This window comes from Phallusia mammillata, chromosome 5, assembly GCF_965637545.1.
Source record: "Phallusia mammillata chromosome 5, kaPhaMamm4.hap1.1, whole genome shotgun sequence".
Taxonomy (NCBI): Eukaryota; Metazoa; Chordata; class Ascidiacea; order Phlebobranchia; family Ascidiidae; genus Phallusia; species Phallusia mammillata.
Window position 1 is genome coordinate 21,467,119 of NC_137256.1, and position 27,393 is coordinate 21,494,511.

General features: G+C 39.4%; 1 protein-coding gene and 5 long non-coding RNA genes across 7 annotated transcripts in view; all 6 read right to left on the minus strand.

Annotated features, from left to right (window-relative positions):
* Positions 1 to 1,218: 1,218 nt before the first annotated feature.
* On the minus strand, positions 1,219 to 2,146 carry LOC145227891 (uncharacterized). Its single transcript, XR_013859997.1, has 2 exons — positions 2,027 to 2,146; positions 1,219 to 1,331 (listed from the first exon to the last, which is right to left on the minus strand). It is a non-coding gene; the product is annotated as an uncharacterized LOC145227891 (long non-coding RNA).
* A 2,199-nt stretch (positions 2,147 to 4,345) lies between these two features.
* LOC145227923 (uncharacterized) lies at positions 4,346 to 5,267 on the minus strand. The gene is made up of 2 exons (XR_013860008.1): positions 5,154 to 5,267; positions 4,346 to 4,459 (listed from the first exon to the last, which is right to left on the minus strand). It is a non-coding gene; the product is annotated as an uncharacterized LOC145227923 (long non-coding RNA).
* Positions 5,268 to 8,756: 3,489 nt separating this feature from the next.
* Positions 8,757 to 9,684, minus strand: LOC145227775 (uncharacterized). The gene is made up of 2 exons (XR_013859986.1): positions 9,565 to 9,684; positions 8,757 to 8,870 (listed from the first exon to the last, which is right to left on the minus strand). It is a non-coding gene; the product is annotated as an uncharacterized LOC145227775 (long non-coding RNA).
* Positions 9,685 to 14,809: 5,125 nt separating this feature from the next.
* On the minus strand, positions 14,810 to 15,443 carry LOC145227724 (uncharacterized). The gene is made up of 2 exons (XR_013859957.1): positions 15,319 to 15,443; positions 14,810 to 14,912 (listed from the first exon to the last, which is right to left on the minus strand). It is a non-coding gene; the product is annotated as an uncharacterized LOC145227724 (long non-coding RNA).
* A 4,506-nt stretch (positions 15,444 to 19,949) lies between these two features.
* Positions 19,950 to 22,801, minus strand: LOC145227651 (uncharacterized). The gene is made up of 2 exons (XR_013859943.1): positions 20,344 to 22,801; positions 19,950 to 20,054 (listed from the first exon to the last, which is right to left on the minus strand). It is a non-coding gene; the product is annotated as an uncharacterized LOC145227651 (long non-coding RNA).
* A 79-nt stretch (positions 22,802 to 22,880) lies between these two features.
* Positions 22,881 to 27,393, minus strand: part of LOC145227650 (uncharacterized) — a 30,065-nt gene continuing 25,552 nt past the window's right edge. The window contains exons 26-32 of one of the 2 annotated variants that reach the window (XM_080092532.1): positions 26,637 to 26,769; positions 26,092 to 26,574; positions 25,586 to 25,663; positions 24,865 to 25,469; positions 24,470 to 24,676; positions 23,952 to 24,113; positions 22,881 to 23,476 (exon numbers count right to left, since the gene is read on the minus strand). In XM_080092532.1, the coding sequence (XP_079948658.1) occupies positions 23,348 to 23,476; positions 23,952 to 24,113; positions 24,470 to 24,676; positions 24,865 to 25,469; positions 25,586 to 25,663; positions 26,092 to 26,574; positions 26,637 to 26,769 (1,797 nt within the window). In that variant the 3' untranslated portion in view covers positions 22,881 to 23,347. Of the gene's footprint in view, positions 23,477 to 23,951; positions 24,114 to 24,469; positions 24,677 to 24,864; positions 25,470 to 25,585; positions 25,664 to 26,091; positions 26,575 to 26,636; positions 26,773 to 27,393 lie in introns of both variants that reach the window. The other variant, XM_080092531.1, reaches the window with a different exon arrangement.

Consider the following 27,393-nt stretch of genomic DNA (forward strand, 5'->3'; position numbering starts at 1 on the left):
CTCAATCCACTCATCGAACATTCGTCTTTGTGTTTCCTCATCTTTTTCTGAAAGAAAACAAAAATCTATTGCACATGCTGAAATAGCGTGCAAACAAAATTTAAACGTTGACGATATTATAAAAGTGATTGGCAGACAGAAAGAATTCTCGAAAGCAAAGTTTTAGTCTTATCAATCTCTGATTAGAATTTGCGCAACATGCACCAATAGAACTCAACAATTTAGCACTTAATGTAAAAAATAAATATAATTGCATTTCATAACTTATTATAAGCTTATTTATGCCCCTACAAAAAAAGCAAAAAAAACGCACCAATGTTATATGATCTGAGTAGATGTGATTTGCTAGACTACTCTCATTCCTAAGTGAGCGAGCCGTCATGCAGATAACAGAGCCATCACTCACTCAGTTCCCGTCACATTTACATGAGATTTGCAACCGTTTTCTATGCACCGAGCATTCGTTAATTCGCACATTATTTCCAATCCGTAAGATAATGCAAGATTTTTGACTTGTCCACAGCACGAAAATATTCGCTAAACCCAGTTTCAAACGCCAAAAATGTGCCATTATGAATTTCCAGCAATGTTATTTGTATGCTTTTTGTCATATAGCACCGGTATTGGCATAACTTTGGTGAAATAAGTTCATCTACTTACTGTCTTCTCCTCGCACAATAAATTTATATTGTTTTAGACTTGTTTGTGACGTAATAGACTGCCTTGAAACATTCCCACGCTAAATAGTCTTACGCAACTAAAATACATTTATTCTGCATGTTGTTGTGGGAAAACTTTCGTAATGAAATATTTTAGTTTGTTAACTAGACAGTTTTATTTTGCTAAGATATGTTCAGTTTTATAAATATATTTAGCTTGGACCGCGGGTGATCGAAAATTTTCGAAGGTACCGTTATGACAAAAAACAATAAAAGTTTGAGAACCGCTGCTTTAAAGTGTTACATGAAAATCATAAGTTTATGACAACTTGTCGTCCCAACGCAGTTTTGTTTATGACATCACAGCACGTTGTCTGGCTGACACAGCAGGGCTCTCCCTCGAAAGTTAGGCTAAAGCGGGATGTTAAATCCGAATAACCCATTAATTTTCATAAAAACTAAACAGATTTTTACAGTTAATTCACTGCTAAATTTTAAAAATAGCCTATTTGGGTAGCGCTAAAAAAGTTTGAAAATCACTGTTTTTAAGGGACACATATTAAACGTTCATGTTTATTTTATTTCAAGCAAATTCGAAAAAATCTGGGTTCTCTTCTCTCATGCGTTCAATCCACTCGTCGAACATTCGTCTTTGTGTTTCCTCATCTTTTTCTGTAAGAAAACAAAAATTTGTTGCAGATAATAAAATGGAAAGCAAATAAACGACAGTAAATTATATTTTTAACGTGACTGGCAGACAGGGAAAGGTATCGTATAAAGGCGTTTTACTTTCGCAGTACTCTAATACGAGTTTGTGGAACAACAACCATAGAACTCAACAATTCAGCGATTGTTCCTTAATGTAAAAATCAAAGATAATGGCATTTCTATATGTAAGCTATTGCTGCCAGACATAATATCAAGTTTATAGAGCTCTTCTGGCATGCATTTTTATTCCGACGTTTCGACGTCCCATGCATTCAGTGTTATTTACCCTGATGAATGTGACCATAGGACGTCGAAACGTCGGAATAAAAACACCATTACCAGAAGAGCTTTATAAACTTGATAATAGAGTCTTCATGCAGATAACAGTGCCATTTCACTCACTTAGTTCTTGCCATATTTACATGAGAACTGCAACCGTTTTCTATGCACCGAGCATTCGGTAATTCGTATACTAATACCAATCCGTAAGATAACTTAAGACTTTTGACTTGTTCATAGCACGAAAATATTCATTAAACCAAGTTTTGAACGCAAAAAATGTGCCATGATAAATTTCCAGCAATATTATTTGCACGCTTTTTGTCATGTAGCGCCGGTATTGGCAAAACTTCGGTGGAATAAGTTCAGTGTATACTTACTTTCCTCACCGCCACGCCTGCGTCCTTCAGCCACTTGTGTGCTTGTTATGCACAGAACGCACAAAACCAAAACCATGAGAGTGCACTTGTTCATTTTCGTTGTCTCTTTTGTTATTAACGATATCTGCACAAAATGGAATTAGGCTAAATTTTAGGCGACCCGCAGTAAGATATCAACACATAAACTAAATATAATTTTAATAAATAAGATGCAATATAACACACAAGGCAAAAATTGCAGACTATTTCATTACACAGACAATATGACAACAATCTAAATATGAACAACACATCATGGATTATACAAATACGGGGCTTCAACGTAAGGCTGAACACTGGGTTTCAGTCTCAATGCAACCAATCCCTACCCCGCACATAAAACATCTGCCCCGACGCAGTTACGGCGAGGCGTTAATATATGCCTTTTCCCAGCTTGCGTCGTAGGTTTCTTTTTACAATCCAAACAGAAAATACATGCGGATAAAAGTTACGAGAGTTACTGGAAAAAATACATCGATCATCCATTTTTAAAATGCATGGTTCTAGTTTGTTTAACAACGGCCAGCCTAAACGTTTTTGTCACAATCCGAGAAAATCGAGCCGTGTGCAAACGAGCAGAACATCCCGCCTTCTGTTGGCAAAACATGCTGCACAAAGGAAACGAGAATTAATCTTAGTCTTTATTGGCATCACCCCATGTTGGATTTCTCAACATCACACCATGTTGGCTTTGCCAGTGGTTCCCAACCTATGGGTCGCGACCCAAAGTTGGGTCGCCTGATTATTCTGTTGGGTCGCTTGTTATAGTGACCATTACAGCATCTACTTTTTGACGCCTCGTAGCGTAACCTTTATATAACCCAGGGCTTTAAATTGTTACCCAATAACAACTTGTCGTGATAATGGTTAAAACTGTTTGTGACGTCATAAAGTGATGTGTTAGATCACAGTAGAGCGTTGTCTGGCTAATGATGCCTTTTTAGCTCCAAGTTCGGAATAAGTGGAAATGTTTGGTCGTAAAAAAACAGCGTTTATTCGTTATAAGGTTACTGGCGTAATAATTTTCAAAAAGCTTTCCCAACTTACAAGCAAAAATACAACTAAAATAGCATGTCCATGGGTCGCGAGAAACCACAAAACTAAATTTTGGTAAGTATTTGGGTCGCGTTAAAAAAAGGTTGGGAACCACTGGCTTATGCGACAGGGGCGTCTTATCAGGGTAATGTCAGTTACCCAACACAATAAGTTGAAAACGATATAAACTTGATTTACGATTACATTCGCGATTTATTTCTCAAGTTGGAGATTGGTTTGAACTGCAATATGTGCATTTAGTCCATACGCCATGTCTCTATAGTTTCAATCGAACGGGAAACGGCGTCAAAAGGAAATTGGGCAATGTTGGGTTGTGACTTTGACCAAAACGTAACGGCAAACATTTTCTGAATGGAAACACAGCGGATGCGCTTTTTGAATGATGTGATTTTGTCGCTTTTGCTGTGCATGAGCATTCCATACTGTAGTAGGTACCAGATTTCAGGAACAATCTGTTGCAACTCATTGTTCATAAGTGATACTCGGATCTGCCGTAAAACGAACATATTACCGACAGTACGCAAGACCTAGACTCAATCAAACCCGTTTAAACTCGAAAATCAAACCCGTTTAAAAGCGTCTATCAAGAGGGGGCGTGTTATCAAAAACAGCCAATCGGAATTCGCGCTCAAAACACGCGGTTTATTGTAACGAACATTGCGATTAGTGGGGGGACACCTTTTTTTCACGGGGCTCGAATCCAGGATACTCCCGGGCAGGTTTTTTTTTAAGGTTTGGTTTGGGTGACCGCTAAGTAGTTTTAAGAGACCGCAAGTGTTTCATTTAAATACCAAAAACTGTAGTTGTAGTCGCAAGTCCAAATTTTGGGAAACCGCTGGAGAAATTTGGTGGACCGTTTCGGTCCAACTAACTTTTATAAACTAAATTTTAGTCGACAGTTTTATTTTGCCAAGATACTTTTAATTTTAGAAATATATTTAGCTTGGATCGCGGGTGCTCGAAAAAATTGCGAAGGTATCGTTATGACAAAAAATTAAAAAAGTTTGAGAACGGTTGCTTTAAAGTGTTGCAAAAAATCGTAATTTTCTTTAAAAAAAAACTTCCTCGAAAAGTTAGACCATTTTGAGATGTTAAGTCCGAATAACATAGCAATTTTCATGAAAACTAAAAAGAATATCTCTTTATTCACTGCTAAGTTTTTAGAAATAGCCTATTTGGGTAGCGCTAAAAAAGTTTGATAACCACTGCTTAGTGGAACACATATTGAACATTCATGTTTCATTTTATTTCAAGCAAACTCGAAAAATTCAGGGTTCTCTTCTCTCATTCGCTCAATCCACTCATCGAACATTCGTCTTTGTGTTTCCTCATCTTTTTCTGTAAGAAAACAAAAATTTGTTGCAGATAATAAAATGGAAAGCAAATAAACGACAGTAAATTATATTTTTAACGTGACTGGCAGACAGGGAAAGGTATCGTATAAAGGCGTTTTACTTTCGCAGTACTCTAATACGAGTTTGTGGAACAACAACCATAGAACTCAACAATTCAGCGATTGTTCCTTAATGTAAAAATCAAAGATAATGGCATTTCTGTATGTAAGCATTGCTGCCGGACATAATATCAAGTTTATAGAGCTCTTCTGGCATGCATTTTTATTCCGACGTTTCGACGTCCCATGCATTCAGTGTTATTTACCCTGATGAATGCGACCATAGGACGTCGAAACGTCGGAATAAAAACACCATTACCAGAAGAGCTTTATAAACTCGATAATGGAGTCTTCATGCAGATAACAGTGCCATTTCACTCACTTAGTTCTTGCCATATTTACATGAGAACTGCAACCGTTTTCTATGCACCGAGCATTCGGTAATTCGTATACTAATACCAATCCGTAAGATAACTTAAGACTTTTGACTTGTTCATAGCACGAAAATATTCATTAAACCAAGTTTTGAACGCAAAAAATGTGCCATGATAAATTTCCAGCAATATTATTTGCACGCTTTTTGTCATGTAGCGCCGGTATTGGCAAAACTTCGGTGGAATAAGTTCAGTGTATACTTACTTTCCTCACCGCCACGCCTGTGTCCTTCAGCCACTTGTGTGCTTGTTATGCACAGAACGCACAAAACCAAAACCATGAGAGTGTACTTGTTCATTTTCGTTGTCTCTTTTGTTATTAACGATATCTGCACAAAATGGAATTAGGCTAAATTTTAGGCGACCCGCAGTCAGATATCAACACATAAACTAAATATAATTTTAATAAATAAGATGCAATATAACACACAAGGCAAAAATTGCAGACTATTTCATTACACAGACAATATGACAACAATCTAAATATGAACAACACATCATGGATTATACAAATACGGGGCTTCGACGTAAGGCTGAACACTGGGTTTCAGTCTCAATGCAACCAATCCCTACCCCGCACATAAAACATCTGCCCCGACGCAGTTACGGCGAGGCGTTAATATATGCCTTTTCCCAGCTTGCGTCGTAGGTTTCTTTTTACAATCCAAACAGAAAATACATGCGGATAAAAGTTACGAGAGTTACTGGAAAAAATACATCGATCATCCATTTTTAAAATGCATGGTTCTAGTTTGTTTAACAACGGCCAGCCTAAACGTTTTTGTCACAATCCGAGAAAATCGAGCCGTGTGCAAACGAGCAGAACATCCCGCCTTCTGTTGGCAAAACATGCTGCACAAAGGAAACGAGAATTAATCTTAGTCTTTATTGGCATCACCCCATGTTGGATTTCTCAACATCACACCATGTTGGCTTTGCCAGTGGTTCCCAACCTATGGGTCGCGACCCAAAGTTGGGTCGCCTGAACATTCTGTTGGGTCGCTTGTTTTAGTGACAATTACAGCATCTACTTTTTGACGCCTCGTAGCGTAACCTTTATATAACCCAGGGCTTTAAATTGTTACCCAATAACAACTTGTCGTGATAATGGTTAAAACTGTTTGTGACGTCATAAAGTGATGTGTTAGATCACAGTAGAGCGTTGTCTGGCTAATGATGCTTCTTTAGCTCCAAGTTCGGAATAAATGGAAATGTTTGGTCGTAAAAAAACAGCGTTTATTCGTTATAAGGTTACTGGCGTAATAATTTTCAAAAAGCTTTCCCAACTTACAAGCAAAAATACAACTAAAATAGCATGTCCATGGGGCGCGAGAAACCACAAAACTAAATTTTGGTAAGTATTTGGGTCGCGTTAAAAAAAGGTTGGGAACCACTGGCTTATGCGACAGGGGCGTCTTATCAGGGTAATGTCAGTTACCCAACACAATAAGTTGAAAACGATATAAACTTGATTTACGATTACATTTGCGATTTATTTCTCAAGTTGGAGATTGGTTTGAACTGCAATATGTGCATTTAGTCCATACGCCATGTCTCTATAGTTTCAATCGAACGGGAAACGGCGTCAAAAGGAAATTGGGCAATGTTGGGTTGTGACTTTGACCAAAACGTAACGGCAAACATTTTCTGAATGGAAACACAGCGGATGCGCTTTTTCAATGATGTTTTTTTTGTCGCTTTTGCTGTGCATGAGCATTCCATACTGTAGTAGGTACCAGATTTCAGGAACAATCTGTTGCAACTCATTGTTCATAAGTGATACTCGGATCTGCCGTAAAACGAACATATTACCGACAGTACGCAAGACCTAGACTCAATCAAACCCGTTTAAACTCGAAAATCAAACCCGTTTAAAAGCGTCTTTCAAGAGGGGGCGTGTTATCAAAAACAGCCAATCGGAATTCGCGCTCAAAACACGCGGTTTATTGTAACGAACATTGATTAGTGGGGGGACACCTTATTTCCACGGGGCTCGAATCCAGGATACTCCCGGGCAGGTTTTTTTTAAGGTTTGGTTTGGGTGACCGCTAAGTAGTTTTAAGAGACCGCAAGTGTTTCATTTAAATACCAAAAACTGTAGTTGTAGTTGCAAGTCCAAATTTTGGGAAACCGCTGGAGAAATTTGGTGGACCGTTTCGGTCCAACTAACTTTTATAAACTAAATTTTAGTCGACAGTTTTATTTTGCCAAGATACTTTTAATTTTATAAATATATTTAGCTTGGATCGCGGGTGCTCGAAAAAATTGCGAAGGTATCGTTATGACAAACAATTAAAAAAGTTTGAGAACGGTTGCTTTAAAGTGTTGCAAAAAATCGTAATTTTCTTTAAAAAAAAACTTCCTCGAAAAGTTAGACCATTTTGAGATGTTAAGTCCGAATAACATAGCAATTTTCATGAAAACTAAAAAGAATATCTCTTTATTCACTGCTAATTTTTTTAGAAATAGCCTATTTGGGTAGCGCTAAAAAAGTTTGATAACCACTGCTTAGTGGAACACATATTGAACATTCATGTTTCATTTTATTTCAAGCAAACTCGAAAAAATCAGGGTTCTCTTCTCTCATTCGCTCAATCCACTCATCGAACATTCGTCTTTGTGTTTCCTCATCTTTTTCTGAAAGAAAACAAAAATCTATTGCACATGCTGAAATAGCGTGCAAACAAAATTTAAACGTTGACGATATTATAAAAGTGATTGGCAGACAGAAAGAATTCTCGAAAGCAAAGTTTTAGTCTTATCAATCTCTGATTAGAATTTGCGCAACATGCACCAATAGAACTCAACAATTTAGCACTTAATGTAAAAAATAAATATAATTGCATTTCATAACTTATTATAAGCTTATTTATGCCCCTACAAAAAAAGCAAAAAAAACGCACCAATGTTATATGATCTGAGTAGATGTGATTTGCTAGACTACTCTCATTCCTAAGTGAGCGAGCCGTCATGCAGATAACAGAGCCATCACTCACTCAGTTCCCGTCACATTTACATGAGATTTGCAACCGTTTTCTATGCACCGAGCATTCGTTAATTCGCACATTATTTCCAATCCGTAAGATAATGCAAGATTTTTGACTTGTCCACAGCACGAAAATATTCGCTAAACCCAGTTTCAAACGCCAAAAATGTGCCATTATGAATTTCCAGCAATGTTATTTGTATGCTTTTTGTCATATAGCACCGGTATTGGCATAACTTTGGTGAAATAAGTTCATCTACTTACTCTCTTCTCCTCGCACAATAAATTTATATTGTTTTAGACTTGTTTGTGACGTAATAGACTGCCTTGAAACATTCCCACGCTAAATAGTCTTACGCAACTAAAATACATTTATTCTGCATGTTGTTGTGGGAAAACTTTCGTAATGAAATATTTTAGTTTGTTAACTAGACAGTTTTATTTTGCTAAGATATGTTCAGTTTTATAAATATATTTAGCTTGGACCGCGGGTGATCGAAATTTTTCGAAGGTACCGTTATGACAAAAAACAATAAAAGTTTGAGAACCGCTGCTTTAAAGTGTTACATGAAAATCATAAGTTTATGACAACTTGTCGTCCCAACGCAGTTTTGTTTATGACATCACAGCACGTTGTCTGGCTGACACAGCAGGGCTCTCCCTCGAAAGTTAGGCTAAAGCGGGATGTTAAATCCGAATAACCCATTAATTTTCATAAAAACTAAACAGATTTTTACAGTTAATTCACTGCTAAATTTTAGAAATAGCCTATTTGGGTAGCGCTAAAAAAGTTTGAAAATCACTGTTTTTAAGGGACACATATTAAACGTTCATGTTTCATTTTATTTCAAGCAAATTCGAAAAAATCTGGGTTCTCTTCTCTCATGCGTTCAATCCACTCGTCGAACATTCGTCTTTGTGTTTCCTCATCTTTTTCTGTAAGAAAACAAAAATTTGTTGTAGATAATAAAATGGAAAGCAAATAAACGACAGTAAATTATATTTTTAACGTGACTGGCAGACAGGGAAAGGTATCGTATAAAGGCGTTTTACTTTCGCAGTACTCTAATACGAGTTTGTGGAACAACAACCATAGAACTCAACAATTCAGCGATTGTTCCTTAATGTAAAAATCAAAGATAATGGCATTTCTATATGTAAGCATTGGTGCCAGACATAATATCAAGTTTATAGAGCTCTTCTGGCATGCATTTTTATTCCGACGTTTCGACGTCCCATGCATTCAGTGTTATTTACCCTGATGAATGCGACCATAGGACGTCGAAACGTCGGAATAAAAACACCATTACCAGAAGAGCTTTATAAACTCGATAATGGAGTCTTCATGCAGATAACAGTGCCATTTCACTCACTTAGTTCTTGCCATATTTACATGAGAACTGCAACCGTTTTCTATGCACCGAGCATTCGGTAATTCGTATACTAATACCAATCCGTAAGATAACTTAAGACTTTTGACTTGTTCATAGCACGAAAATATTCATTAAACCAAGTTTTGAACGCAAAAAATGTGCCATGATAAATTTCCAGCAATATTATTTGCACGCTTTTTGTCATGTAGCGCCGGTATTGGCAAAACTTCGGTGGAATAAGTTCAGTGTATACTTACTTTCCTCACCGCCACGCCTGTGTCCTTCAGCCACTTGTGTGCTTGTTATGCACAGAACGCACAAAACCAAAACCATGAGAGTGCACTTGTTCATTTTCGTTGTCTCTTTTGTTATTAACGATATCTGCACAAAATGGAATTAGGCTAAATTTTAGGCGACCCGCAGTCAGATATCAACACATAAACTAAATATAATTTTAATAAATAAGATGCAATATAACACACAAGGCAAAAATTGCAGACTATTTCATTACACAGACAATATGACAACAATCTAAATATGAACAACACATCATGGATTATACAAATACGGGGCTTCGACGTAAGGCTGAACACTGGGTTTCAGTCTCAATGCAACCAATCCCTACCCCGCACATAAAACATCTGCCCCGCTGCAGCTACGGCGAGGCTTTAATATATGCCTTTTCCCAGCTTGCGTCGTAGGTTTCTTTTTACACTCCAAACAGAAAATACATGCGGATAAAAGTTACGAGAGTTACTGGAAAAAATACATCAATCATCCATTTTTAAAATGCATGGTTCTAGTTTGTTTAACAACGGCCAGCCTAAACGTTTTTGTCACAATCCGAGAAAATCGGGCCGTGTGCAAAAGAACAGAACATCCCGCCTTCTGTTGGCAAAACATGCTGTACAAAGGAAACGGGAATTAATCTTAGTCTTTATTGGCATCACCCCATGTTGGATTTCTCAACATCACACCATGTTGGCTTGTGCCAGTGGTTCCCAACCTATGGGTCGCGACCCAAAGTTGGGTCGCCTGAACATTCTGTTGGGTCGCTTGTTATAGTGACCATTACAGCATCTACTTTTTGACGCCCGCCTCGTAGCGTTACTTTTATATAACCCAGGGCTTTAAATTGTTACCCAATAACAACTTGTCGTGATAATGGTTAAAACTGTTTGTGACGTCATAAAGTGATGTGTTAGATCACAGTAGAGCGTTGTCTGGCTAATGATGCCTTTTTAGCTCCAAGTTCGGAATAAATGGAAATGTTTGGTCGTAAAAAAACAGCGTTTATTCGTTATAAGGTTACTGGCGTAATAATTTTCAAAAAGCTTTCCCAACTTACAAGCAAAAATACAACTAAAATAGCATGTCCATGGGTCGCGAGAAACCACAAAACTAAATTTTGGTAAGTATTTGGGTCGCGTTAAAAAAAGGTTGGGAACCACTGGCTTATGCGACAGGGGCGTCTTATCAGGGTAATGTCAGTTACCCAACACAATAAGTTGAAAACGATATAAACTTGATTTACGATTACATTCGCGATTTATTTCTCAAGTTGGAGACTGGTTTGAACTACAATATGTGCATTTAGTCCATACGCCATGTCTCTATAGTTTCAATCGAACGGGAAACGGCGTCAAAAGGAAATTGGGCAATGTTGGGTTGTGACTTTGACAAAAACGTAACGGCAAACATTTTCTGAATGGAAACACAGCGGATGCCCTTTTTCAATGATTGTTTTTGTCGCTTTTGCTTTGCATGAGCATTCCATACTGTAGTAGGTACCAGATTTCAGGAACAATCTGTTGCAACTCATTGTTCATAAGTGATAATAGGATCTGCCGCAAAACGAACATATTACCGACAGTACGCAAGACCTACACTTATACTCAATCAAACCCGTTTAAACTCCTATGCTTCTAAACATAAACTTAAGTCTAATCTATCGTGGGATTTGAACCCACGACGGAAGTTTAACTCAGTCTGCCGCTTGACCAACTGTTGGGCCATAAAAGATTGACATTTAAGCTTTTTTATTCGGAACGTCAAGTAATGTTTTGGGTCAAATATCTTTAAGACTCGATACCATCAAGGAAACATTTTAGTTTTTATATCGGTAAGTTGTGGACTTTTGTTTGCCAACAACGTTTTTAGCACACGGTTCACAAGTGGTCCGATTGCTTGCTACAAAACAGAATTAAAGACGAAATAATTGATAACGATAATTTTTGTTCGCCCTAGACAAGTTTAACTAAGTACTTCTCTGTAGGTTAAGAAAAGGTGGTGATCAATGGATTACTTTCTCTCTTTCTAAACAAACTTGCATCAAACCCTACCCGTGTTCCGTTACATTTTGTTTTTGACGTTGTTTAAGTGACAAATATACTGCTCGATTACGCATCCCTTTCTAAATTCCAATGCCAAATCAATCACAAGTCACATAGAACGACAGTATCAAGAATCGTTTCTTTGTTACTGTTTAATTTTCGCTCTCAGCCCAGGGGGCGTGAAATTCCTGTTCCATAATATGAACGAAGTGATCGAACAGCCGCTTTTGAAGTTTTACATTTTCTGCTGTAAAACATACCATAGGTGGTTTTGAAAGGATGAACATTGCAGTAAGAAATTAAACTGATTTTTACATTGATAATATTTTATTTTATTAATTTAAAACTTGTTTGTTTTTTAAATATGCGTTATTTTAAAAGCACAAAACACGGTATAGAAACCTTATGTTTTGTTATGTGCATGGATTTCGAATTGCAACGATTTTAGTTTGGTAAGTATATCCAACGTAGAGTTGTAAACGGGCCTGAAATTGAAGCCCGAAGTCGGCCCGAATCCTAAAGTACACGCCCGAAACCCGGCCCGAAACCCGAATCGTGTTTAAATAGCCCGTTTAGGACCGAAAGTTTTAATGACAGGCCTGTACATTAAATCCTCAGGAAAGACCAAGACAACAAACACAATAAACAATTGGCATTGAACAAGGCATTTTAGGGCTGTTTGACATCAGATCTGGTCCGGCAACTGGCTACTTAATTTATTCAAAAAAAAATACTGACATATGCAGAGTGTAAAGTCAGGCCCGAATCAAGCTCGTTGTTTTTAAGAAACCCAAGCCCGAACCCGCCCGACTTACAACTCTGATCCAACGTACTTCATGTCTTACCTTCATCTCTAGGACGTGCCCCTGCCACTTGTGTGCTTGTTATGCACAGAAGGCACAAAACTAAAACCATCAAAGCACCTTTGTTCATTTTCGTTTATCTCAATTTTTTTGTAACTCAATATCTGAACAGCAAATAATAAAGATAAAGGTTTAGCCGGCGCAAAGTTCGTTAATCAACACAGTCGGTATTATTCGCAGCCAAATTTAATATTGCTGCAAAGCGAAAAGCACCATCACTTTTTCTGCACACTTGCCATATGTCGGCAGTGCATATTAACATTGCACCGGCTGTCAAGAGAAATCATACTTGGGAAATGCTATTCACGTTTTCAGCTTTTGATTAGCTTCCTCCCCCACGCTGTGAGTTTTAACGATTCGTCAAAATCGTTTGGGGCTGATCATATGCTGTCGAGTTTTAAAATTAATAAAAATTGTACGGTGACCATCGATCACTGCAGTCTTTATTAGATACTACCACAAGTTTAAACATCTCTGAGGTCCACTATAAATGTTTTTATGGCCCACAGTTTAAGAATCGGTGATCTAAACAATTAAGCGTCTTTCAAGAGGGGGCGTGTTATCAAAAACAAGTATTGAGGTGGAGAATGCGACAGAACAGTAGTGTATAGTAGTGATGCACCGAACCCGCCCCAAAAGGTTCGGGTCGAAACCGAATATTCTGCCTCGAGGCCGAATAAATTCGGCCAAAACAGGCCGAACCTAAAATTCCCGTTGCTATGGATGTTTTCAACTAAACCTTGTGTTGTTGATGCGAGTGAACTCAATTATGACATGCCAAAATCACTTTCACAATGCGGAAGCTTTAACTAACTTGTCATAAGTTGCAGACAACGTGGCTCGTATTTTATACATACAACAATTAGGTAATTTATGATGTTTCATATTGTCAAAAATGAAAGTTTAGGCATTAATTCCATGTAATCAAAAAGTTCGGTTTCGGCCGAAGTTACAAAAAAGTTCGGGCCGAAACCGAAACAAAGGAAAACAGCGTATTCGGCCGAAATGTTTCGGCCAACCGTAACTTCAGTGCATCACTAGTGTATAGTATACTGCAAAACAGTTGATATTGTTCGCAGCCGAATTGAATATTGCTGCAAAGCCAAAAACAACATGACTTTGTCTGCACACTTGCCATATGTCGACAGTGCATGTTAACATTGCACCGGCTGTCAAGAGAAACCATACTTGGGATGTTTGCTATTCATGTATCGAGCTTTTAATTAACTTCCTTCGGAAAGCTCGGCTTTAGCCATACGTGACTGTTGGTATAAAGCAAACTGATACCAAAAGATAGAATATACCAGTTCTTATTGATTTAAAGTTAATATTCGCAGCTTTAAGTTTTTGTTGTTTCCTGGGCAACAGCTTAATATTCTATGTCATGATTTGCAATTAGGCACTATCACATATATACGAATGATTTTCACACTGAAATACCAAATACGAAAATATTATTTAATCCAACGGTTTTCGAACAGTTTTGTTCCGCGCATGGCCAAATATTTAGACAAACTCGTTTGTGACCGATTACATGCGGCATAGTGTTAAAATCAAAAGTTTTACAGTGACCAGCGTTTATGGCAGTCTTTATTAGATACTACTCCAAGTTTAAACACCTGGGAACCACTATTAATGTTTTCATTGCCCACAGTTTGAAAGCCACTGATCTAAACAAAGTGTCTTCGTTGTGTTTAAGAGGGAGTGCCGTGTTATCAAAAACAACCAATCAGGATTCGCGGTCAAAACACGTGGTTTGGTTTGACATTGTTTGGAAATATGCAAACGTCTATTCAGTCAACAATATCTTCCAAAACCTAGGGAAGTCATTTCAATGGTCAAAAAGTTGTTGTTTATCAGCTTTTTTAACCCATAGCAAAGCATTTTTTTAATCTACATTCCGTTTACAGCGGGCATTATACTATGAATGTACCAGCTATTTCAAGAACAATTTGAACAAATAGAAGATCAAAACTAATTGTAATAATTTAATCATAAACATTAATGCCAATAATGTTTATGATTAAATTACTTTTCAAATCCGTGTAACCTGAGCACCGCTCTGACGCTAGATGTCGCTCTCCGACGGCGGCGATTTTGTTTTTAAAGGTGACCCTCACGAATCTCTATATTTGTTACAAAAAGCCTAGGAATTTTTCGATACATTTTTGATTATCTTATCGTTAGGTGCCATCAAAATATCACTCGGCTAAGCTCCCTTTTCTGATAGTAATTGCAATTCAATCACAAATACAACAAAAGTTTTTGTGTTCGAGGGACACATTTCTAAAAGTGTCCCACTTTTTATTTTATTTTAACTTCGCACTGATTCATATAAATCTTGCGACTCTGCCTCCATAGCCTGAATGAAGTCATCATACAGTTGCTTTAGAGCTTCGGCTTTTCTTTCTGTAAAACAAACAATGGTCGATTTTATAACTAAACATTGTAGCAAGGAAACAAACTGGTGTTTAAGACCGAAATTGACAGTCAGTAATCTCGCAGGGTTGAGAATTTTAATCCCGCTTTGATCTTTTACGTTTTGTTCGACACAGACTGTGCGGCATTTTTTTGACACGAAAACTATAATAGAATAAAACAAACTAAGACTAAATAAGGCATTGTGCCAAATAATAAATAAACGATTGATAGAATGATATTTATATAGACAAACCTTTTTTGTGCTTAATATATGCTTAATAAATTTTGAAACTGTTGATAAAAAATGTGCGTCTGGTTATAATTTAAAAGCGGAAAACACGGCATAGAAATCTTATGTTTTGTCTGTGCACGGATTTCGTACTGTATGTCTTACCTTTATCTCCCCAGCCTGACCGGACCCCTTGAGTGCTTGTTATGCACAGAAGGCAAAAAACCAAGATCACGAAGGTACATTTGTTCATTTTCGTTTATCTCAATTTAAACGTAGCTCGATGGAAAGTATCTGCACAAAAATAGCATTGGGATATAAAATTCAGGCGGCGAAACGTTCGTTAACTCCGACACAACTGTACAACACAGTTATGTAGTCAAAAGCAAATGCCGTCTCTAGCCCTCGACAAAGCCACGATCACTTTCGCAAACTTGCCATATGTGTCAAGGGAAACAACACTGCGTTTTGGTAATTTCCTTCTACAAGGCTTGATTTAATGCAATCTGGCAGGGGCGAAAATCTGCTAATGAGCAATTCGAGATTCGTGGAGTTGGCGCCGAGAAAACTAAATCCAAAAGATCAGTGCTTATTAATTTAAAGCAAAAAAACCAACGGTCAGGAACCCTGCAAGAACGGGTCACTACAAAAGCCGGAGCCATACCAAACACTGGTTTCACTAAAGGGCGTCTCAAAGTTAATCATATTTTCTAATTTTTGCGGAAACGCTGCAGTACACGATACCTCTATAAAACCAAAGCATCAAAATCGACTGTTCACGAGATGCTCATGAGAAGACTGCATTGCTTGCTTTATGCGTTGCTATATTTACCAAGTTCACGCCGACCTAGACACGTAGGTGATTGACCAATCACAAGTCTATAAACTCGACACGTGGGCGATTGGCCAATCACGAGGTTAGGTTATCAAGCAAATCAGGGGTGTCAAGTTGAAGGCTCACTTTTTCTGCACATTTGCCATATGTCGGTTGACATTGAACCGGCTGTCAAAAGAGAAATCATACTTGGGAAGTTTTGCTATTCACGTTTTCAGCTTTTGATTAGCTTCCTTCCCCACGCTGTGAGTTTTAACGACTCGTCCAAATCGTTTGGGGCTGATCACATGCTGTCGAGTTTTAAAATTAATAAAAATTGTACGGTGACCATCGATCACTGCAGTCTTTATTAGATACTACCACAAGTTTAAACATCTCTGAGGTCCACTATAAATGTTTTTATGGCCCACAGTTTAAGAATCGGTGATCTAAACAATTAAGCGTCTTTCAAGAGGGGGCGTGTTATCAAAAACAAGTATTGAGGTGGAGAATGCGACAGAACAGTAGTGTATAGTAGTGATGCACCGAACCCGCCCCAAAAGGTTCGGGTCGAAACCGAATATTCTGCCACGAGGCCGAATAAATTCGACCAAAACAGGCCGAACCTAAAATTCCCGTTGCTATGGATGTTTTCAACTAAACCTTGTGTTGTTGATGCGAGTGAACTCAATTATGACATGCCAAAATCACTTTCACAATGCGGAAGCTTTACATAACTTGTCATAAGTTGCAGACAACGTGGCTCGTATTTTATACATACAACAATTAGGTAATTTATGATGTTTCATATTGTCAAAAATGAAAGTTTAGGCATTAATTCCATGTAATCAAAAAGTTCGGTTTCGGCCGAAGTTACAAAAAAGTTCGGGCCGAAACCGAAACAAAGGAAAACAGCGTATTGGGCCGAAATGTTTCGGCCAACCGTAACTTCAGTGCATCACTAGTGTATAGTATACTGCAAAACAGTTGATATTGTTCGCAGCCGAATTGAATATTGCTGCAAAGCCAAAAACAACATGACTTTGTCTGCACACTTGCCATATGTCGACAGTGCATGTTAACATTGCACCGGCTGTCAAGAGAAACCATACTTGGGATGTTTGCTATTCATGTATCGAGCTTTTAATTAACTTCCTTTCGGAAAGCTCGGCTTTAGCCATACGTGACTGTTGGTATAAAGCAAACTGATACCAAAAGATAGAATATACCAGTTCTTATTGATTTAAAGTTAATATTCGCAGCTTTAAGTTTTTGTTGTTTCCTGGGCAACAGCTTAATATTCTATGTCATGATTTGCAATTAGGCACTATCACATACATACGAATGATTTTCACACTGAAATACCAAATACGAAAATATTATTTAATCCAACGGTTTTCGAACTGTTTGGTTCCGCGTATGGCCAAATATTTAGACAAACTCGTTTGTGATCGATTACATGCTGCATAGTGTTAAAATCAAAAGTTTTACAGTGACCAGCGTTTATGGCAGTCTTTATTAGATACTGCTACAAGTTTAAACACCTGGTAACCACTATTAATGTTTTCATTGCCCACAGTTTGAAAGCCACTGATCTAAACAAAGTGTCTTCGTTGTGTTTAAGAGGGAGCGCCGTGTTATCAAAAACAGCCAATCAGGATTCGCGGTCAAAACACGTGGTTTGGTTTGACACTGTTTGGAAATATGCAAACGTCTATTCAGTCAACAATATCTTCAAAAACCCAGGGAAGTCATTTCAATGGTCAAAAAGTTGTTGTTTATCAGTTTTTTTTTAACCCATAGCAAAGCGTTTCTTTAATCTGTATTCCGTTTGCAGCAGGCAATAATACTAAGAATGGGCCAGCCATTTGAAGAACAATTTGAACATATAAAAGATTAGAACTAATTGTACTAAACGTTAAAAAATATAAACACTCCCAAATAACTGTGCTGTGTTAGTGCTAATGACGTCATCGAGTAATGCCTCCATCACTGACGTCAGTATCACGTGACCAACGCCTCGTCCTGTTGTAACCACGCTTGGTGTCGCCCTCGGACGCTTGGTGTCGCTCTCCGACGGCGGCGATTTTGTATTCGAAGGTGTCCCCCCACTAATCTCTATATTCGTTACAATAAACTAAGGAATTTTTGGATACATTTTAGTTCTCTCTTCGTTGAGTGCCATCAAAATATCACTCGGCTAAGCTGCCTTTTCTGATAGTAATTGCAACTCAATCACAAATACCATAAAAGTTTTTGTGTTCGAGGGACACATTTCTAAAAGTGTCCCACTTTTTATTTTTTAAACTTCACACTGATTTGTATAAATCTTGCGACTCTGCCTCCATAGCCCAAACGAAGTCATCATACAGTTGCTTTAAAGTTTCGGCATTTTTTTCTGTAAAACAAACAATGGTCGATTTCATAACTAAGTATTGTAGCAAGAAAACAAACTGGTGTTTAACACCGAAATGACGGAGGGTTTCGAACCCGCCTAGATGTTTTGCAAATTAAGTCTAAATGAGACGTTGTGCCAAGTAATAAATGAAAAACGATTGATAGCATATTATTCATGTAGACCAGAGGCCCACGGATTTCGTGCTATATGTCCTACCTTCTTCTTTAAAACGTGCCTCTGCCACTTGTGTGCTTGTTATGTACAGAAGGCACAAAACCAAGATCACGCAGGTACTTTTGTTCATTTTCGTTTATCTCGAATTAAACGTAGCTCGATTGGAAGTATCTGCACAAAAATAGGATTGGGATATAAAATTTAGGCGGCGAAACGTTCGTTAACTCCGACACAACTGGGCGATTGGCCAATCACGAGGCTAGGTTATCAGGCACATCCGGGAGTGTCAAGTTGAAGGCTCGTGATTAAGCCAAAAGCACCATCACTTTTTCTGCACATTTGCCATATGTCGGTTGACATTGAACCGGCTGTCAAAAGAGAAATCATACGAAATGCTATTCACGTTTCCAGCTTTTAATTAGCTTCCTTCCCCACGCTGTGAGTTTTAACGATTCGTCAAAATCGTTTGAGGCTGATCATATGCTGTCGAGTTTTAAAATTAATAAAAATTGTACAGTGATCAGCGATTATGGTAGTCTTCATTAGATACTACTACAATTTTAAACAACTCCGGGGTCCACTATAAATGTTTTTATAGCCCACAGTTTAGGATTCAGTGATCTGAACAAAGCGTCTTTCAAGAGGGGGCTTGATATCAAAAACAGCCAATCGGGATTCGCGCTCAAAACACGTGGTTTATTGTAACGAACATTAAGATTAGTGGGGGACACCTTTTTTTCACGAGGTTCGAACCCAGGACACTCCCGGGGACGAATCCCGATCATGTTTTTTATGTCTGTACGTGGGTCAGGCGCGCCGGACCATTCGGCCAAGTGGGGGGGACACCTTCGAATACAAAATTGTCGCCGTCGGAGAGCGACACCTAGCGTCCGATCACGGTACACTGATTACAATAGAACGAGGTGTTGGTCATGTGACACTGACGTCAGTGATGGAAGTAGGTCGATGACGTCATCATCACCACAACTCAAATAGACGTAAAAAAGCGACATGCTTTATTATTCAAACGTTTCGGCAAATGCTCATGCATCAGTTTTATCATTTGGTAAAACAACTGCAAGATGGGGAATGCATGTGCAGCATCACAGAGCCGCAATTAAAGATGGCTCGGGAGCCGCAGTTTGGCCACCCCTGCTATATATATTAAACATTTTCGTTTTTCGACCTTTATGCATTGAGTTGTGGTCTTTTCTTTGTCAACAACGTTTTTAACACTCGCGGTTCACAAGAGGTCCGATTGCTTGGTACAAAACAGCATTTAAGACAAAAAAAAATATATATATATATACTGCTCGATTACGCATCCCTTTCTAAACTGCCAAATCAATCACAAGTCACATAGAACGACAGTTGTTCGTGTTTTAGGGACACATATCAAGAATCGTTCCTTTGCTACTGTTTAATTTTCGCTCTCAGCCCAGGGGGCGTGAAATTCCTCTTCCATAACATGAACGAAGTGATCGAACAACCGCTTTTGAATTTCTGCATTTTCTTCTGTAAAACATAACTTACAATAGGCAGTTTTGAAACGATGAACACAAACTGTTTGACACAGACTGTTCAGCATTTGTTTGAAGACTAAATAAGGCATTGTGCCAAATAATAAATAAACGATTGTTAGAATGATATTTATATAGACAAACCTTTTTTGTGCTTAATATATGCTTAATAAATTTTGAAACTGTTGATAAAAATGTGCGTCTGGTTCTAATTTAAAAGCGCAAAACACGGTATAGAAATCTTATGTTTTGTCTGTGCACGGATTTCGTACTATATGTCTTACCTTTATCTCCCCAGTGTGCCTCGGCCACTTGAGTGCTTGTTATGCACAGAAGGCACAAAACCAAAATCACGAAGGTACATTTGTTCATTTTCGTTTATCTCGAATTAAACGTAGCTCGATGGAAAGTATCTGCACAAAAATAGCATTGGGATATAAAATTCAGGCGGCGAAACGTTCGTTAACTCCGACACAACTGTACAACACAGTTATGTAGTCAAAAGCAAATGCCGTCTCTAGCCCTCGACAAGCCACGATCACTTTCGCAAACTTGACATATGTGTCGAAAGAAACAACACTTGGGAAGTTCTACTTTCACGTTTTGATAATTTCCTCCCACATGACTTGATTCAATGCCTTCTTGCAGGGGCGAAAATCTGATATTGAACAATTTGAGATTCGTAGATGTTGGCGCCGAGCAAACCAAATCTATAAGATCATCATTGATTTAAATGTAAAAAATTAAGGGTCCAGAACCCTGCAAGAACGGGTCACTACCTACAAAAGCCGGAGCTACACCTGGTTTCAATAAAATGGCGTCGCAAAGTTTGTTATATTATCCAAATATTTCGGAAACGTTGCAGTACACAATACCTCTGTACAGAAAACCAACCAAGGCACATACGACGCATAAGTTCAAAACACCGAAATCGACTTTTCACGAGATGCTCATAAGAAGCCTGCGTTGTTTTATTTAACAAGTGCTCGCCCACCTCGACACTTGGGGAATTGGCCAATCACGAGCCTATAAACTCGACACGTGGGGAATTGGCCAATCACGAGCCTATAAACTCGACACGTGGGGAATTGGCCAAACATGAGCCTATAAACTCGACACGTGGAGAATTGGCTAATCACGAGCCTATAAACTCGACACGTGGGGAATGGGCTAACCACGAGCCTGTAAACTCGACACGTGGGGAATTGGCCCATCATGCCGAATCAGTCGGATACCAAGCATTCCCATACGGCAAGGCGTAGGCTAGGAAAGTCTATTCCGACTCCCGACAGGCAGGATTTCTCCAGCCTACGACTCTTCTAGCCTACGCTCTGCTATTTTCTATTTATACGGTTCCACACGCTTCCTTTCAATGGCATATGGTGCAGGCGATTCTCAGCTTAAGCAATTCGATTTTTTGCGACAGTGGACACAGATACAGCAAACCAAATCCAGACAATTAGTGCTTATTGTTTCAAAAGAAACAATTCACACTTTTAAAGTTGTTATTCCATGGTTTTCTCTATAACTACCAAATATGGAGATAAATCTAAACCAGCGATTTTTTTTTGAATTCGTGGCCAAAATATTCAGTTTAGCTCAGTTTTAGAAATCTATACAAATGAACGGTCACGAGCACCCGTGACGCTTTAAATTACAATAGTACAAGTTTAAACAGCTCTGGGGTCCCATAAAATATTTTTCATGGCCCACAGCTTGGAACCACCATCTAAATATAAAGACTTCATTGTCTTTCAAGCATGTATCAGAAAACAGCCAATCAGGATTCACGTTCAAACCACGTGGTTTGGGTGCTACCATAGATAACTTAATTCTGGTGCTACAGAGAAAAGGCACGACCACTTTTCGTGCACACATGCCACGTGTCGGCATGCATTGTACGGACTACCAATTTTGGGAAGTTTTGCTATTCACGCTTAGAGCTTATAATTAACTTTCTTTCACAAGGCTCAACTTTAGCCATTTACGGCTGTTTGTCAGCAATTAGGCACTATCACATTGCGAATAATTTTGACACTTATTAACAAACACATTTTTTGTATTTAACCCAGCGGTTTTCGGAGTGTTTTGTTCAGTCCATGGCCTAATCACATGCCACATAGTTTTAAAGTCAATACAAGTTTTACGATGACCAGCGATCACGGCAGTCTTTATTAGATACTACTACAAGTTTGAACTAGTGATGTACCGAATCGGCGAAATTTCGATTCGGCCGAAACCGAATATTCGGCGGTTTTGCTGAATAACCCGAATCATTTATGACGTCACGCGAAGTCGTACGCTACGCGTTTGACGTGAAAAAAATGTTTATCTACCAGTCAGCCAGTGCAAAATAGTTGTGTTTCGTCCTTATTTCAGTTCTGTGGGGTTTAAAATTGCCTTAAGCATGATTGGCAACCTGCCAATGAATTACTAATTTTTTTGACTACCGTGGGAAAAACGATAATGTGTTGAAAAAGATAAACATTGACGCAATTTTCGTTATGTTTGGGCTTTTGAAAGATTGCGTGGACCTTAATAAGCAGAAAAGACACGTTTAACGCTTTAAATTTGTGTTCGTTAAAGATTCGGTTTCGGCCGAATCGCAACAAATTATTCGGCCGAAACCGAGTCTTTGCAAAAATGATCGATTCGGCCGAATAAATTCGGCAAACCGAATATTCGGTACATCTCTAGTTTGAACAGCCCTGGGGTCCACTATAAATGTTTTCATGGACCACAGTTCAAAAGCCACTGATCCAAACAAAGTGCCTTCGTTGTGTTTAAGAGGGAACGTGTTACCAAAAACAGCCAATCAGTATTCGCGGTCAAAACACGTGGTTTATTGTAACGAATCGAGAGATTAGTGGGGGGACACCTTCGAATACAAAATCGCCGCCGTCGGAGAGCGACACCTAGCGTCTGAGGGCGGTACTGGTTGCAACAGGACGAGGTGTTGGTCACGTGACACTGACGTCAGTGATGGAGGTATGAGTCGATGACGTCATTAGCACCACAGCACAGTGGTTTGGGTTCGTTTTTTTTCCACTTTAAGAAGCTCCTGTATACCTCCGACCGCGATACGAAAAGTTTTTGAACAAACGCGATACAAAAGCGTAAAGAAAGTCCACGATTTTTCAATTACGCCAAAAAACACGTTCAAATCGGCTGACGATCACCTTGGGCCGAAAAAACGACGCTGACAGTTAAATAGGACATGGAACAAAATCGTCGAAAAACAACAAAACAATTCAGAGAGAAAATTTTTGGTTCGTCATCACGAACACGTCACGCTGGCGGCGTGATGACGATGAGAAGATGCTGTATATCTGCGACGTTCGACAGCAGATCAGGCGCCCTCTGCTGGAGATAACTGCTGGTAAAATCACAGGGCGGAAAAATGTGCAAGATTCGTTGCTGCAAAGTGATAAAACAAGTTAAAAAAGTTTGCATTAAGGCTAAGATAATTACATTCATACTGGGATCAAGCCCAGCGCGGGTGCCGGAAAAACTCCTGTCGTGGGTTCGATTCCCACCGCAGGCTAGATTTTTCTATCCTGGGCCTTGCCATATCGGAATGCTTGAGACCAGCTTGATTCGGTATTACGCCTTCAATGGGCCTGGCGTAATATGATTTTGCAACAAGGCTTGCAGTTTAATTGCAGATAATAATCAAACTACCACCAGTTTATGAACTTTTTGTCCATACGCCATTTTATATCTAAGAGAAACATAAATTCAACCCCGAAGCGTGTATGCAGACCAGCGATCACGGCACACTCATATGTAAATCACAGTATGCCAGGCCCATACCAAATTAGCCGGTAACCAAGCATTTACCATCAGTGGAAGTAACAAACGGTTTACACTAAGCAAGAGTCCATATACAAACCTGTTGTCCAAAAGTGGTAACTTGGCTTTCAGCAATACCAGCCACCTCCTTATCTTTCATGTACTTAATAAAACTTGTGCTAAGTTGGTTTGTCTGTCTGACAATATCCTCCTTATCTCGTCCACAAGGTAGCGCTAGAAGCATACAAAAATCGCTTTCCGTCTGAAAAAGAGGTTAAACGTCAATAATTATAAACGGGTAAATCCAGCAAACAAGCTTTTACGATTCACGTTTTTCTTCACCAAAAGTTTCACATTATCATATGCCTTCCTTTTGAAATCTTTTTTTTGCCACTTTAAAAACAGCAAACATCAGTCAAACCGGATCTTCGCCAAATTTAGACAAAACTTCAGGAACACATGATTTGCAATGTGCTATAGCTTTAACTAACCGACATCGGTTAATCCAGATCTTCGCCCAATCCAAACCAATATTTTGGTCCAAACGGGTCCAGATTAATCAAGGTTTACTGTGTTTGTACACAAAAGTAAAAATAAAACAACGTGTATTGGCCTTACCGCCATACGAGACGACAAGGTTCCCAATTGGGCTGGGTAAAGCCTCATGCGACGAGCAATTCTTAGCACACACAAGCCACTCTCATCTTCGACGTGTTTTGGAAGTCCGGATTCAGCTAGTTCCGAGTTACCACACACGTAGTGGATTTGTACAGCGGCAAACTCCATTTTGATTGCCACTTTTCCTTGCCAAATGACTGGATAGCGCTGTATGGTGCAGAAAATCGTTAAATATTGCAAAACTGGCCAAAAACTGCAAGTATGTTGTCTTGAAGTGTGTTACAGTTGAATTTTGGTATGTTTATCTCATAAACATAACTGTATTTTATTGGTTCTTATTAATAAGTTAATTCGACATTTAAGTACAGAAAAAAAATATTTCGACTTTGACCCACGGTAAATAAGTGTGCCAATGAAGCCTGCGCTTCTTTGCCCTGCTCCTGTGGTGCCGGGGTTGGTTCTGAACGAGCGACATGGTGTGGTGGTTGTTGATTCTGTGGTGCAGTTTCTGGTGGCGGCTGGTACGGAGGAGTCTGTGTATGTGGTTGTTCCGCTGGTGGGATGGTGCGCTGGCGAGATGGTTGCGACGGAGGATGGTACAAGGTTTGCTGGGTTGGTGCGTGTTGCCGCGGTGGATGGTTCGGGTGCTGGAGATGCGGCGACTGCGGATGGTGCATTTGGTCCTGCTGGGTTGGTTGCTGCTGGTAGGAATGGTGCACTGGTGCCCGGGGGTGGTGTTGTAATGGTTGCTGATGGTGCATGGGTGGTTCAGGTGCACTTGGTCGCGTACTTGGTGCCGGGTGGTACAACGCGGGATGGTGTGTCTCCACTGTTGGTTTCTGTGGTTGGGAAGATGGTTGCTGTTGTTCTGTTGGTGGATAGAAATGACCAGAAGTCGGTGGTCTGGTTTGGCTGGGTGGTTGCTGCGATTGCATGGCCAGATGGTGCGAAAATGGTGGCGCGCCCATTTCAGGTCGGTAGATTTGAGGTGGAAAACCAGCTGCGAAAAAAGTGTTTAAAATTTCTTGCCGACACATAAATACATCTAGTAATGATGTTGCAACGTCCGCACAACGGTCACACAATGGTTTCAACTATATTTCTTTGGTAACTTACCAGGCAAGCCGGGCCGAGTCTGAAAAACTGATGGGTTCATTTGACCCGCGTTTCGATGTTGCATAGGCGACGGAAAACCTGACAGAAAGAAAATCCGTTTATTCTCTTTCCTTTCTCCGAACGTGCATGGTTCAAGCCAGTGGTTCTCAATCATTAATAGGCCGTTAGCACCTTACGTACCCGTTACCCCTATGGGGCCCCTTTTCACATACATTTTTACCAGTGAGATGATTTCAAGCTCTGATGTGTCGTTTGTTGGTGGATGTCACCAGCTACGGCCTGCTTTCGTGGTTCAGTGGAAAACACCATTAGCCCAAACATCCAAAAGGGCAACTATCGCCGGTTAAGAAACGCTGATATAAACGTATTTCACACCTTGCATTGTTGATGTTGAAATTGTTGAAACGTTTGCATTTAACTGTATTCAATATATACATGCTCTCTGGCTGATTGGATTTTCATGTGGTATGGTTCAGTTAAAAAAGATGAAATTGTAACTAACATACCCGACATTGAGAAATGCTTGGCAACCATCGCAGAAGCGTCTTGCTGGCTGGCAGACGGTCTACTCGACCCTTCGTGTAAGCTGGGTCTTGGTTCTGGAGCTCTTCCACCCATCATCACCATTTGCTGGGGAGGAATTCCTTGCGCAGAAGGACTGGAGGGAACATGGGGTGATTGTGGCGTCGTAGGGGGTTTAGGGGTCCCCGGGGTTGCCCGTCCTTTGTTAGTTGGAGTCTGGGGTGTTCCTCTATCCCCTTGGGGCGGCTGGCTCTGGGGTTGAGAAACTGGGTGCGAAAGGGGTCCATGGGACTGGCTAAATTGAGCGTGCGGCGGTGGGGCAAACGACCGGGGCTGTTCAACAGAAGTAGGGGGCCTTGACGCTTGAGGGGGAAACCCGATGGGTATATGCATGCCAGGCATGTACCCGAATGGGGAACGGGGAAACGAGACCCCAGGAGCAATAGGGAATTTTTGATAAAGCAGACCTATGGAAGAAATGTACATTAGTAGAGTTGGTAAAGTACATTGAGAATAACAAAAGTTGTACCTTGTTGATAGAGATATGAGGGGGGTATTTGCATTTGCTGCATAGGTTTCGGTTCACTTTTTGGTGTCACGGCAGTAGTGGCTGGCTCCATTTGTCCGCTAGGCGGCAGTAAGCGAGGTTGCTGGCCAGGTACCTGCTTTATTTCAAGAAACATATTAAGTTTAGTGATTGGCAACGTGAGGTTTGCCAGAAGACATAGTCTGTTAAGCAACAACATGTAGGTTCAAAACTTTCGTTTGGTTTATAGCCGCATTTGCTATCCCTGATTATTTAACCATGGTGCTATATGAAGTGTGGTACAGCAAAACAAAAAGGAAAACAAAATTCAGTGCCAAAACTAATCAAATAAGGAACGTTGTGATAAAGTGCAACATAAATGGAAGCGTTTAGCACAAAAGACCCTATAGACTCCGTTCTAAGAGTTTTTATGATAAGTAGGGCGATCATTTTTTGACTTGTCAAAAAAAGGCAAAATTTTGTCAAAATTTTTAGAATAGGTCAAATAGGCTAGGTCTGTGTTCAGATTTTCGTCGTTCTGTTAGACTTTTGCACATTTTTTCGCTCTAGTTAGATTAGCCTACAGCCATATTTAACTTTTTTGTACAATAATGTGTAGTTTAACTACTTAATTCTTCATAGGTCAAAATTTTGTCAAAAAAACAGAGTCAAAATTTGTCGAAATGTTTAATTTGTAGGTCAAAATTTTTCGTTTTTTAGGTCAAAAAATAATCGCCCTAATGATAAGGTGTCGCAATCT